At 38.4% G+C, this 13,059-nt stretch overlaps 2 protein-coding genes across 7 annotated transcripts in view; one reads left to right on the top strand and one right to left on the bottom strand.

Annotated features, from left to right (window-relative positions):
- Window positions 1-9,328, top strand: part of NAIP (NLR family apoptosis inhibitory protein) — a 36,166-nt gene extending 26,838 nt beyond the window's left edge. For 4 of the 5 annotated variants that reach the window (XM_032628678.1, XM_032628679.1, XM_032628680.1 and 1 more), the window contains 5 exons: window positions 1,637-1,804; window positions 2,964-3,116; window positions 3,465-3,551; window positions 5,028-5,192; window positions 7,157-9,328. In XM_032628678.1, coding sequence (XP_032484569.1) covers window positions 1,637-1,804; window positions 2,964-3,116; window positions 3,465-3,551; window positions 5,028-5,192; window positions 7,157-7,521 — 938 coding nt within the window. In that variant the 3' untranslated portion in view covers window positions 7,522-9,328. The remainder of the gene's footprint in view (window positions 1-1,636; window positions 1,805-2,963; window positions 3,117-3,464; window positions 3,552-5,027; window positions 5,193-7,156) is intronic. The other variant, XM_032628682.1, reaches the window with a different exon arrangement.
- Window positions 9,329-11,241: 1,913 nt separating this feature from the next.
- The window catches only part of SMN2 (survival of motor neuron 2, centromeric), a 44,632-nt gene continuing 42,814 nt past the window's right edge, over window positions 11,242-13,059 (bottom strand). The window contains exon 10 of one of the 2 annotated variants that reach the window (XM_032628684.1): window positions 11,242-11,596. The gene's annotated coding sequence lies outside the window, so the exon portion shown is untranslated. Of the gene's footprint in view, window positions 11,619-13,059 lie in introns of both variants that reach the window. The other variant, XM_032628685.1, reaches the window with a different exon arrangement.

Genomic DNA, 13,059 nt, shown 5'->3' with positions numbered 1-13,059 from the left:
TTTTGGCTGCGTTGGGTCTTCATTGCTGCGCGCGGGCTGCTCTTCATTGCGGTGCGTGGTCTTCTCGTTGCAGTGGCTTCTTTTGTTGCAGGGCACAGGCTCTAGGTGTGCGGGCTTCAGTAGTTCTGGCTCGCAGGTTCAGTACTTGTGGCTCGTGGGCTCTAGAGCACAGGCTTAGTAGTTGTGGTGCACGGGCTTAGTTGCTCTGTGGCATGTGGGATCTTCCTGGACCAAGGCTCGAACCCGTGTCCCCTGCATTGGCAGGCGGAGTCTTAACCATTGCGCCACCAGGGAAGTCCCTATTTGTAGACTTTTTGATGATAGCCATTTTGACCATTGTCAGGTGATACCTCGTAGTTTTGATTTGCATTTCTCTAATAATTAGCAATGTGGAGCATCTTATGTGCTTGTTAGCCATCTGTATGTCTTCTTTGGAGAAATGTCCCTTTAGGTCTCCTGCCCATTTTGTGATTGGGTTGTTTGTTCCTTTGTCCATTTTTAAAATTGTGTTGTCTTTGTTTTGAGTTATAGGAGTTCTTTGTGTAATTAAATCTTTATTGGACACTTGGTTTTAAAATATTTTCTCCGATAGATTGCCCTTTTCACTGTCTCAATAATGTACTTCAATCTGTAAAGTTTCAAATTTCAGTGAAGTCCAATTTGTCTGTTTTTCTTTTGTGCTAGTGCTCTTGGTAGCATATCTAAGAATCTATTGTCAAATCCAAGGTTATGAAGATTTATTTCTGTTTTCTTCTAAGAGTTGTATGGTTTTAGCTCTTATATTTAGGTTGTTGATTCATTTTGAGCCAATTCTGTGTATGGTGGTGGGAGGTAAGGGTCCAACTTCTTTGCATGGAGAAATTCAGTTGTCCCAGGCCCATCTGCTGAGATGTCTTTGTGAATCCAGAGTGTAGTACAGGGCTTCTCATATAGTAGATGAGAAATAAAATATTGCCTCCCATATCGGTAAACAAAGGATGTTGTAGCTATCAGCAGTTGCAGCCACCCCTGATAGTGAGCCCGGAGGAAACTCAGGAAGGAAACAAAGAATACCTGCCATCTAGCAGTCATCAGACTGCAGCCACCCCAAAGGGTGCAGCTTGAAGAAACTCAGGATGTGAAAACACAGGATACTGGCCCCAGATAGCCGAGGTGCATATCAAAAGAATGATTTTAGTGACCCCAGACTCTTGCATCTTCCCATACAAAGAAAAGTGCTAAATTCCTTAACTTGAGATATCTAGTTTTCTTTTATTAACAGTAATCTTTTGTTCTGACTACCTGCCTTTGTTGCAAAACTCCTATATATCCTAGCTCCCCGCCTCACCTCCTTGGAGCAGTTTTCTCAGGATTATTTGAGATGCTGCCTCCCGGACTTGAAGTCCTAAGAATGTCCACTGAATAAAACATAACTCAAAACTTTTAGGTTGTGCATATATGTTTTTTAGTTGACGTAAACAGTAAATGCTGCAGAAAGCGTTATCTTCATATATGTGCTTTCTAAAAAAGGAAGTCTTATGGTATGTGAAAGGTTTTCATTTGAAATATGAAAATAGTTTGATGAATCAAATGACAGTGAAATTTTGCATTTGGAACTCTTTAGATTAATAATCGGAAACTGTGTGCTACTTTCTAGATCAACTCTTTCTTAGTTTGGACAAGTTCTTGTGCTTGAAAGAACTGTCTGTGAATCTGGATGATAAACGAGATGTTTTTTTAGTCATTCCTGAAGAATTCCTAAATCTCCACACTATGGAGAAATTATTGATCCGAGTTTTAGCTGAATACAGTCCTTCCAAACTAGGTAAGTGTGGCACTTTGATTTACTTGTTTTTGTATTACTTGGAAAACCTACTTGGCCAATAATTTATTTAAGTTAAAGCTTCTGTGGATCTGAGGGTGTAGCCTGTATCCAAGGTAAATTGTTGGAATAGCACTTGTTGTCATTAAAAAATGACAGCTATTTGTAATTATTGAGCTGTTACTACATGGTAGGAATTGTTCTAAGCACTTTATAAATCTTAACCCATTTAACCTTCATACCCATTCTACAAGGTAAATACTATTATATTCTAATTTTTACAGTTGGGGAAATGGAGTTATAGAGGTTAAGTATTGATAATTTGCTCAAGGTCACCCAGATAAGGAAATAGTAAATTTGCAATTAAACACAGGAATTCTGACTTTTAAGTCTGAGCTCTTAACCAGTGGTATGTACTGCCTCTCCAAAAATAGTTTGTAGAGTTCTTTTATTTTGTTTTTGTTTAAGTTGCTCTTACGTTGCAACTTATAGAGATCTGCCAGATAAGAGGGAAGGAAATCTGATGATTGGTAGTAATCAGAAGCCTTTCCCTGTTTCTCATCAGCCTTTATAAATATATTTCATCAACCATTCTCATGGTTGATGAACAACCTGTACAGCTATCTTTCTTAAATATATCATTTAGCAAAATGACTTAGGTATCATCAATTCCTTAGTTTATTTAGTAAAGACTAAACACTAAAGACTAAAAAAAGGTAAATCTCTACTGAACTGACATGCAGAGCTGCATGCAGAAAAATCTGTAGCTGAAGCTGGAAGTAGTAGTTTTCTTATATTGTTCAGCAATTTTTTCAAATTTAAGTTTTGCTTCAGAGTTGTCACTGCCTTTATGTTTCTTTGCATAATGTTTCTATAGTGTAAACATCATGTGCAAACTTAGAGACATTAGGATGTTAAAGCTGAAGGTTTTAGCTGAGTCAATGCCATTACTACATAGAGGAGAAAACTGATTCCCCAGAGAGGGTCAGTAACGACGGTTCACGTAGCTCATCAGTTAGTCACAGACCCTGAACCTAAGCCCAATTCATTACATCATGACGCTTTATTTTAATTCACTATTGTTGAAACAAGTTAATAAATTAAATGACTGATTCTGATAGAAATTTTCAATCTCTGATGCCTTAAATTTGATATTTTACAGTCAAATTAATTCAGAATTCTCCAAACCTTCGTGTGTTCCATCTGCAATGTAATTTCTTTTCGGATCTTGAGTCTCTCATGACTGTACTTGCTTCCTGCAAGAAACTTGAAGAAATTAAGCTTACTGGACCATTTTTTGAAGCCGCCCCATTTGGTAAGAGCTAAAATTGTAAAATTTTGGTTTTAAGATGCTTCTGTGGACATTTTTTAACAGCCAGATTTTAAAAATGCAATTGATGTCAAAGAACAAAACTATTGCAATAAATATCTGATCTTAAATGAATTTTCAAGTAAGGTATATTTGTTTCTAGATGTTTAAACATTTCTAGTTATGAGAATTGTTTCCTGAGCAAAGATTTGTGTTATCTACTTGTCATACTAATTAATTCAATCTGAATTATTATATTAATTTCTATCACTTTTAAAATACTCTTTAAACACATTACTTTTTGGTGTAAGAAATGTAGCTGACATAACTAAATTTTTCTTTTCCCTTTTATAGTCATTGTTTTACCAAATTTTATTTCTCTGAAGATATTAAATCTTGAGCACCAATATATTCCTGATAAGGAAACAGCTGAAAAATTTGGTATGTTTATAAAACAGTGCCTAAAGCTTGCTCTTTATTCTTTCCCCCATAAAATCCTCCTATTTTGCATTAGCTATATAACAAATTACAACATGTATTAGCTGCCCTTGCTCATTAGGAGGGACAGTGCTGCTCAGCTTTTACCCTCCAAATGCCTTGATCTCACTTGATGTCTTTCAAAGAAATGTTCTCAGAGTGACTCATTTCTTTGAATACAGATTTGTTTGTTACAGCACTATGCAATTTCTTATTTATTTATTTATTTGTCTGCGCTGGGTCTTAGTTATGGCATGCGGGATCTTCGTTGCCACGTGCGGGATTGGATCTTTTAGTTGCAGCATGTGGGATCTTTAGTTGCGGCATTGGGATCTAGTTCCCTGACCAGGGATCGAACCTGGGTGCCCTGCATTGGGAGCACAGAGTCTTAGCCACTGGGTCACCAGAGAGGTCCCAGCACCATGCAGTTTCATTGCCAGGTATCCATTCCAGACAAGTTAAATACCTGTTGTTTCAAAGGTTTCTAGAATATAGGTGAAACTATCTTTTAAGGTTATGAAAACTCAGTATATGAAAACCTAGATTTAACAAAATGATAACTATGGAGACTACTTTTTCAACTTATTTTTTTATGATTACAAAAGCAATGTATGCTCTGGAAAAAAGTTCTAACAGGTCTTAAAAGATAAACTGAGGCATATTAAGAAGTAGGAATTTATTTGAACAAAAATGGGGACTTCCCTGGTGGCGCAGTGCTTAAGAATCCGCCTGCCAATTCAGGGGACACAGGTTCGAGCCCTGGTCCGGGAAGATCCCACATGCCGCGGAGCAACTAAGCCCGTGCACCACAACTACTGAGCCTGTGCTCTAGAGCCCGCGAGCCACAACTACTGAAGCCCGTGCTACAAGAGCCCATGCTCTGCAACAAGTGAAGCCATGCTAAGGAGGGATCAAAGTGAAAAGTTAAGTTATGAGAGTGGTGGATTGTGAGGACTTAGTTCTAGGAGGAAGAGGCAGAATTCACTAAGGATGATACCAGGACAGAAGGGAAGGGGGCTGAAGGCATTGAGGAGCTAGGAGAGTTTCCTGGAGCCAGTAGAAGCTTGTCTAAAAGAGGAAATGGATGGGAATTCCCTGGTGGTCCAGTGGTTAGGACTCCACTCTTTCACAGCCGAAGGCCCAGGTTCAATCCCAGGTTGGGGAACTGCAAGCTGTGTGGTGCAGCCAAAAAAAAAAGGAAATGGAGATGTGATAGGCCTTTTGGACTTCAGTACAGGAGAGACTGGTTGGGGAAGGGTGGAGGAATGGTCTAGAGGTAGCAATGAAGGTCAAGGTGTAGGCTGACCCCTTTCTTGGAGAGAAGGAGGAATAGCCTCTGTGCTACATGGGGACTCGTAGAATGTGCATGATTTTGAGACTTTCAGTTACAATCGTTTGGGAACGCAGTACAGAGAATAGCTTTTTAATATCTTCTGATAGCCTACACTTTAGGTTCTCTAAATAACCTGGAAGAATTGATCCTTCCTACTGGGGATGGGATTCATCAAGTGGCCAAACTGATCATCCAGCAATGTCAGCATCTTCAATGTCTCCGCATTCTCTCATTTTTCCAGACTTTGGATGATGACAGCGTGGTGGAAATTGGTGAGATACCCTCAGATAAACTCTTTCAGCTCACATGAAAGCCAGTGGTATTGCTCAAGCTTTCTGCTGCAAAATGTCTACAAAAACATTCGTCCCTCTAAAAATGTTCAACCCACTTCCTCATTTATGCTATCATATTGTTCCCTCTAATGTTCTGTGGATTTTGGTTCATTCTGGTCAGATTCAGAAGTAAAAGATCGCCTCCCACTTGAGACTACACAAGCCCTCAAGTCCATTCTTAACACCTAGTGTCTCAGACACCTGGCCACATACCCACCATGTACTCCTTTCTATAGTACTTTTTTTAAAATAGAAAATTAATACACGTAAAGAAAAGTACAAAATCGTTAAGTGTACAGCTCAATGAGTTTTCAAGTGAACATACTTAAATCTTGTTACTCATACTTGTGTAACAATTACTCATTAGGTTACAATATAGAATATTACATCCCAGAAGCCACCTTTGTGTCCCTTCTGACACTGCATTCCCCTCCTTCCCAAAGGTGACCACCATACTGCTTTCTTTCACCATAGTTTTACCTGTTTTAAAAATATATGTCATGGAATCCTCCACAGTATGTACTCTGTGCCTGCCTCTTCGGGCTCAACAAACTTGTGATACTGATTCATACTGATGCGTGTGACTATAGAGTCCACTGATTTTCATTGCTGGATATTGTCCCATGTATGACTATACATACGCCAATTTATTTATCCATTCAACTGGATATGAGTTGGCTACTATGAACAATGCTGCTATGAACATTTTGTACATGACTGTTGATGCATATATGGAGGTATTTCTAGGGCGGACTTTGAGTCATTTGGTAAATATTCTGTTTTCCATAGTTGTACCAACTTACATTCCTACCAGCAGTTGTTTCACATTCTGGCTACTGCTTGGTATTGTCAGACCTTTAAACTTTAGCCATTCTGATGAATCTGTTGCGATACCTCATTGTGGATTTTCTATTGGTATACATTAGTGTTATCATTGGTTCAGTTTGGGCAAGTTACATTTTTCTAAGGATTTAAAAACTTTTCTAAAATTGCTCATAATATTTATAATTTTAAGAATATCCGTATGACCTATGGTGATAGTCACCTTTTCATTCCTGATATATTCAATACTTTTTTTTTTTACCTGGTTGGTTTTTCAATTTTATTAAAATTTTTTTTTCTCTACACATGTTTTTCATTTATTCTGCTTTTACCTCTGTTATCCCCTGCTACTTTCTTTGGATATAATTTGCTTTTCTTGTCCTACTTTCTTTCTTTTTTTTTTTTTTTTTGATATCCTAATTTTCTGAGATGGATAGTTAGAGCACTAACTTTGGCTTTAGCTCCCTCTCACAAGTTTTAGTGTCATATTTTTATTCTCATTCAGTTCAAAATATTTTCTAATTTCAGTTGTCATTTTTTTGCCACACCAGTTATTTAGAGATGTATCCCTTTTCCTTTTTTTTTTCCCTTTTACTTTTAATCTTTCTATGTCCTTATATTTAAAGTGTGTCTGTTGTAAAAACATAGTTTTTTGGTTTTTTTGTGGTACGCGGGCCTCTCACTGTTGTGGCCTCTCCTGTTGCGGAGCACAGGCTCCGGACGCGCAGGCCCAGCGGCCATGGCTCACGGGCCCAGCCGCTCCGCGGCATGTGGGATCCTCCCGGACCGGGGCACGAACCCGTGTCCCCTGCATCGGCAGGCGGACTCTCAACCACTGCGCCACCAGGGAAGCCCCAGCTTGGTTTTTTTAAATGTAATTTATTAATCTTTAATACTCCAATTAGAAGTAAATCTATCTAATATACTTATTGTTAAATTTATATATCTTTATTAAAATTGGGCATTTTCTACTTTAAGTGATGGTGGTAGAAGAGGTTGGTTCAAATAACCTAGTCTACCAGTATTGAAATAGAAGTCCTTATGATTCTGTTTTCATAAATATTTTGCTTTTATATTTATAGCCAAGGTAGCAATCAATGGAGGTTTCCAGAAACTCGAGAATCTTAATCTTTCAATCAACCACAAGATTACAGAGGAAGGATACAGAAACTTCTTTCAAACACTGGACAACATGCCCAACTTGCAAGAGTTAACAATTTCCAGGCATTTCAAAGAATGTATCAAAGCTCAGGCCACAACAGTCAAGTCTTTGAGTCAATGTGTGTTACGACTGCCAAGACTCACTAGACTTAACATGTTAAGTTGGCTCCTGGATGCAGAAGACATCACACTGCTTAATGCCATGATAGAAAGGCATCCTCTATCTAAACACTTCACCTTTCACTGGAAATGGGTACTGCCATTCTCTCCAAGCATTCAGAAATAGAAGATTTAGCTAAAAACTGCTAAATCAAGAAAATTTTTGTCAACAATTTAAAAAACCTAATTATCCAAAAATTGTTATCAAATACTGCATACAAAAGAATAAAATGCATGGCATGTAATAAAAAAACCAAACACCTGCTTACCCATTACTGAGCTTAAGAAACAGATTATGACCAGGAACTTTGACGTCCCTAATGATCCTCCCCAACCGAAGATCAGACCTTTAATCAAGTTTACGCATCTAACTCTTCATTACCCAGGGTCAGCGTCAGCCTTTCAGGCTAACTATGGTAAACAGTAACAAAGCCACAGAGAAGGGGGTAGGGAGAGGTGTACCAATCTATCTTAAAGCCACAATATGAAAGGAGTATTCAAGTTATTAGAAAATGGCTAACTTAAGGACTGAATCACTTTCACACATAGGTGAGACAAGAGATATTCCTTAATCCTTGTAGGGTCTGTTTTATACATCTAATTAACTTTGGTATAGTAAGGTTTACTTATACCTTCCCTTTACCAACTGTGTTGGATATGAAGAAATAGGATTTAGGGAAAATGCCTGTATTCTAGAGGCTTTTGATTCAATGTTTATTGTAACAGCAAAAAAGTGTAGAATAGAATTTAGCATTATTGGAAATTAGCTAAATCTGTGTTTTCAAGAATCTTGAGTATCAGTGTTTTTTTAGATAACCGCGTTTAAGAGTCCAACATATACATTTATAATGGCCTTAAAATTTTCTTATGAATCCACTTTGCTCAGGGAGAACATATTTTGTCAGTGACTTCATAATGTTCAAGGTATTACATTTGATGTGAATGTCTACATCTGTGCCTGTGTCCAAAATTTCATTCCTACCAGTTAATCAACGGAGTTTCCTGAATGGTTAGAAGGCCAATCCAAATTCATAATGCTAGTATAAGTTGGAAAACAACCATTCTTTTACCTTAATTTTTATTTTTACCATAAACACAGGGACGGTATATATGGTATGATTCCATTTGTTTAAAAACTATACTCTCATGTTTCTAGATGCATTAAGAATTTCTGGAAGAATACACAAGGAAATGTTAATAGTGGTAACTATTTTAAGTGGGTAGAAAGGGGACAGGAAGGTATTATTTTTTACTTTCGTCCTTTTTGTACTGCTTTCTGTTTTACAAGTAGCTGTTTTTATTTTTATATTTAAAATAAAGCATAAAACTAGTTTAGCATTACAACATTAATAGTTGCTCTGGAGGGTGAGATTACTAGAAGGTAATCTAGGAGATGGATTATCTTCTTGTCTGATTTTGTATCTAATGCTTTTCTAATCAGAAAGGTTTTAAGTTTTGTACCAGAGTCCAATCAGGAGATAGAAACCACACAGTAATTTGGGGAAAGTTTACTATAAAGAGTTATTCACTGTAACAGGAAACTGGAGTAATGAGGATTGATTATGAAATTGAGAACTCTAAGCAGGTATAGGGAAGAGCTTATGGCTCTTCATGCTAGGCTGAGAGACAGCACCCAAAGAAAGTACCCCAGGGCTGAGACCTAGACTTTGACACAGTCATGGACAACAGAGAGGTTGGCTTAATCAAAGAGGTGCAGCCCAAGAAGGTATAAGCTTGGAGCACTTTGCTTAGGAAGTGTTTTGGGGGTGCCAGGGAAAGCCATCCACGTGGGGCTGCTGAGTGCTGCTGGCCACTGCTGAAGGCAGGCACTGCACAAGGCTGGAGAAACCATGTGCTGCAGGTGTCTGCTAGAGAGGCACACTGGACCCAAGAAAAGTAGTCCCTTGCCCCTCCTGTGTCTCACCAGCGCCTCAGACTACACAGGTCCAAACCCAACTCCTCCTTCCTTTCTACATAAGTACTCTTTATGCAGACTTCTCCATCTCATTACTTTATATAAGCATATTTATTTTTGGCTGTGTTGGGTCTTCATTGCAGTGTGTGGGCTTCTCATTGTGGTGGCCTCTCTTGTTGCGGAGCACAGGCTCTAGGCATGCAGGCTTAGTAGTTGTGGCGCATGGGCTTAGTGGCTCCATGGCATGTGGGATCTTCCCGGACCAGGGCTTGAACCCGTGTCCCCTGCATTGGCAGGTGGATTCTTAACTACTGCACCACCAGGGAAGTCCCTATCTCATTACTTTATTCTCCCACTTGCTCAGGCCAAAAACCTTGGGGGTCATTCTTGACTCCTTTCTTTCATACTCCACATGGAACCTACTGGCAAATCCTGAGCTCCACTTGGAAAATACACTCAGATCCAAGCCCTACTCGGCCTGCTCTCTCTCCCTTGAAACTTATGGTTTATTTTCAACAAAGCAGTCAGAAGCCTCTTTTTTGTTTAAATTATTATTTTGGGGGGCCACGCTGCTCGGCATGTGGGATCTTAGTTCCCCGACTAGGGATCAAACCCGTGCTCCCTGCAGTGGAAGCCCAGAGTCCTAACCACTGGACCCCCAGGGAATTCCCCCCAGAAGCCTCTTTTTATGCATCCGATCATGCAACACCTTTGGTTCAAAACCTTCCAATGGATTCCCAAGAAACGCTGAAGACCTTGCAATGGCCTACATATGACCTTAATCTCTCCTCCTTGCTCACTTCCACTCCAGGCAAGCTGGTTTCTTTGCTGTTCCCTGAACATGCTAAACACACTCTTGTCTTAGGACCTTTGCACCTGTCATTTTCTTTGCTTGGGAGGTTCTTCACTTATGTGAATGGCTCTCATTTTCTGCAGATCTCTGCTCAAATGTCACCTAGCTTGTTTACTAGCTAGTTCCCACCACTCTAGGCAGGAACTTTCATCTGTTTTGTTCCCAAGCACCTAGAACAGTGCCTAACACAAAGGTGAATAAATATTTGCTGAAATGAATGACTTTCCTGAACCTTCAACTACTCTCCAACTGTATTAGGTACAATATTAAGGGAGGTAACATCCAAAAACCTTAGAAAGCAAATAAGCTACCTTCATAACTAAATTTAACCTGGCATATTTTAGGCAATTAATATAAAATATTAGCTAATTGTCATGAAAAATGATAAAACTCTACTTACCTGTACAAAAAAGCTTAATCCATAGAACATTCCATTCTGCGAAGCTTACTTACCAGGCACTTGAATATTCACTTATTTACTCAAAAAATACTGGGCAGCTACTAATATGCTAGGCACATGCAGTTCACCCAAGCAAAACCTCTGAAAGAAATAACACTGACATATTAGCATCTTCTCCCACAGCTAAATGGACTAGGGAGAATCTCAGGCATATGAACACCAATCCTTTAGACTAAACTAAAACAGTACTATGTTCTACCTCTCCAGAGAATCTGAACTGAGAGACACAGATACAGTCAAATGGATGGTAGATGGAACTGCAAGGTAATGATGAAGAGAGAATGGCCTGGGCAATCCTGTTAGGCAGTGTGCATGAGGAGGGTGTGGAGGAGGCTAGAAGAGAGGCAGACAGATAAGAAAAGGTGCAGGAGGAGAATGACAATATGACATCCAAGCAACAGAACACAGCCTTGGTTCCTGACTGGCCAGGTCCAGTCCTCTGACATTCAGCTTCAGCTGGGCTTTGTTCCCTAACCTTGGATCACCAGCAACATTGTTTTACAATTGGTTGTATCTTTACAATATTACCCTTGACCCGAATAAGCCTGAGTAGTTTTCTCTACATCTTTAGACAGACTCCAACCTACCATATATATTCCAAAGAAAAATATTCAGATAGTCAAGGTTTAAAAAAAAAAAAAGTTATTTATTTTTAAAGGCATTGATAAAAATCTTAACATACTTACTAAGAAAGTTACAATATACAAATGGGTTCAGTTGTGATTTCGACAGATTGACTTTCTGCACTGTGTGTGACCTTGAATTTCTTTTAATCACTCATATTTCCATGGTTCAGTTATTCAAACTGATTATTGCCTCAAAATAGCTAACTGGTTATTTAAGCATGAGTCACATGCAACAAGGGGAAATGACGACATGCACCCATCCAAGTGTTCACGAAGAAAATGATGAAACTTCTGTTCACATCGACCAGGGCACATCAATATACCATCCTCCTTGGGAGAGAGCTGCACCTGAATCCGAAAGATAAAAAGTCTACATACAATTATGAAATTGAAAAATCTATTTTCTTATAAAATCATAAAGAAGAAAACATAAAGCAACACATGCATCATGGTAAATAAAATTAGAATAAAAATATGCTAGTGTAAAAAACAATACTAATTTCAATCTTTACGGGATAGTTAGATATTTAGACAAATTAATTGTGAAATTCATTTGAAGGAATAAATGGGCAAGAGTATTTTTTAAAAAAATTCTTAAGGAGCACTGGTATTTGAGATGTCCTAACAGAATTTAAAACATATTAAAAACAATGATCAAAATTATGTGTTAAAAAAATAGTAATTAGAACAATACAAACAACATTCTATAACTACAATACAACAAAACTAGAAATTAAACCTAACTGAAATTAAAATTAACCTAAAAATTAATTAACTGAAATTAACCTGAAATTAAAACATTTCTAGAGTTAAAAACAAAATTTTGAAATTTGGAATATCTAGAAAATAAGAATTCTACAGAATACAACTAAATTGTCAGAGAAAAATTTATGGTCCTGAAATATCCATTTTAATAAACAACAGATAGGAAGAAAATTTTTAAAAACTTCTAAGGAAAGCAGAAAGTGGAAATTAATCCTGAGTATGTCATCTGGGCCCAATGAACCCAATTTTAATTTTTTCTGTTTTTGTTTTTGTTTTTTTTGGATCTTAGTTCCCCAACCAGGGATTGAACCTGGGCCATGGAAGTGAAAGCACTGAGTCCTAACCACTGGACCACCAGGGAATTCCCAATTTTTGAGTTTCTTATTCGATCAGTTCTAACTATTTGTCCTTACATTCATGACTCACTCTTAGAGGTCTGCCAAAGAACAAAGAGAAAATTTATTTATTAAAAAAAATAAACAAAACTCCTATCTTGCAATTATGCTGTAACTCTACTGGACTCTTTTATAAATCTACAATATAGAATCTTAGTGATTTTACTATCCCTTATCTTGAAACATTTTGTTATTCTTCATCCCAGGATATATTTTATTTTAACTCATTGTGGTAGCCAGTCTTCAAGATGGTCCCCAGTGATTCCTGCCCTTGTCTAATCCCCTCCAGTTGGCCGTGGGTTGCACTTACGTCAAAAGAATAGAAAAAGGTGGAAGTGATGGTGTGTGATTCAGAGACTGAGTTATAAAAGTACATGTGGTGTTGCTCATTCTGTACTGGATCGCCCACTTTGGAGAAGCCAGCTATCAGTTTGTGAGGACTCTCAGGCTGCCTATGGAGAACGCCAGGTAGCAAGAGAGCCTCTTAACAACCATCTGGGTGAGCCTGAAGCAGATCCTCCAGCCCCAGTAGAACTGTGAGATGACTATTGCCTTGAGGCTGACGACCTGATTTGCAGCCTTAGGAGAACCACCCACCTCAGCTGCCCCACATTCCTGACCCACAGAAACTAAAGATAAATAAATAAATAT

Source organism: Phocoena sinus, chromosome 3 (assembly GCF_008692025.1).
Source record: "Phocoena sinus isolate mPhoSin1 chromosome 3, mPhoSin1.pri, whole genome shotgun sequence".
NCBI classification, from domain to species: Eukaryota; Metazoa; Chordata; class Mammalia; order Artiodactyla; family Phocoenidae; genus Phocoena; species Phocoena sinus.
The sequence above is the reverse complement of the archived record's forward strand: the minus strand, read 5'-3'. Positions and strand labels throughout refer to the sequence as shown.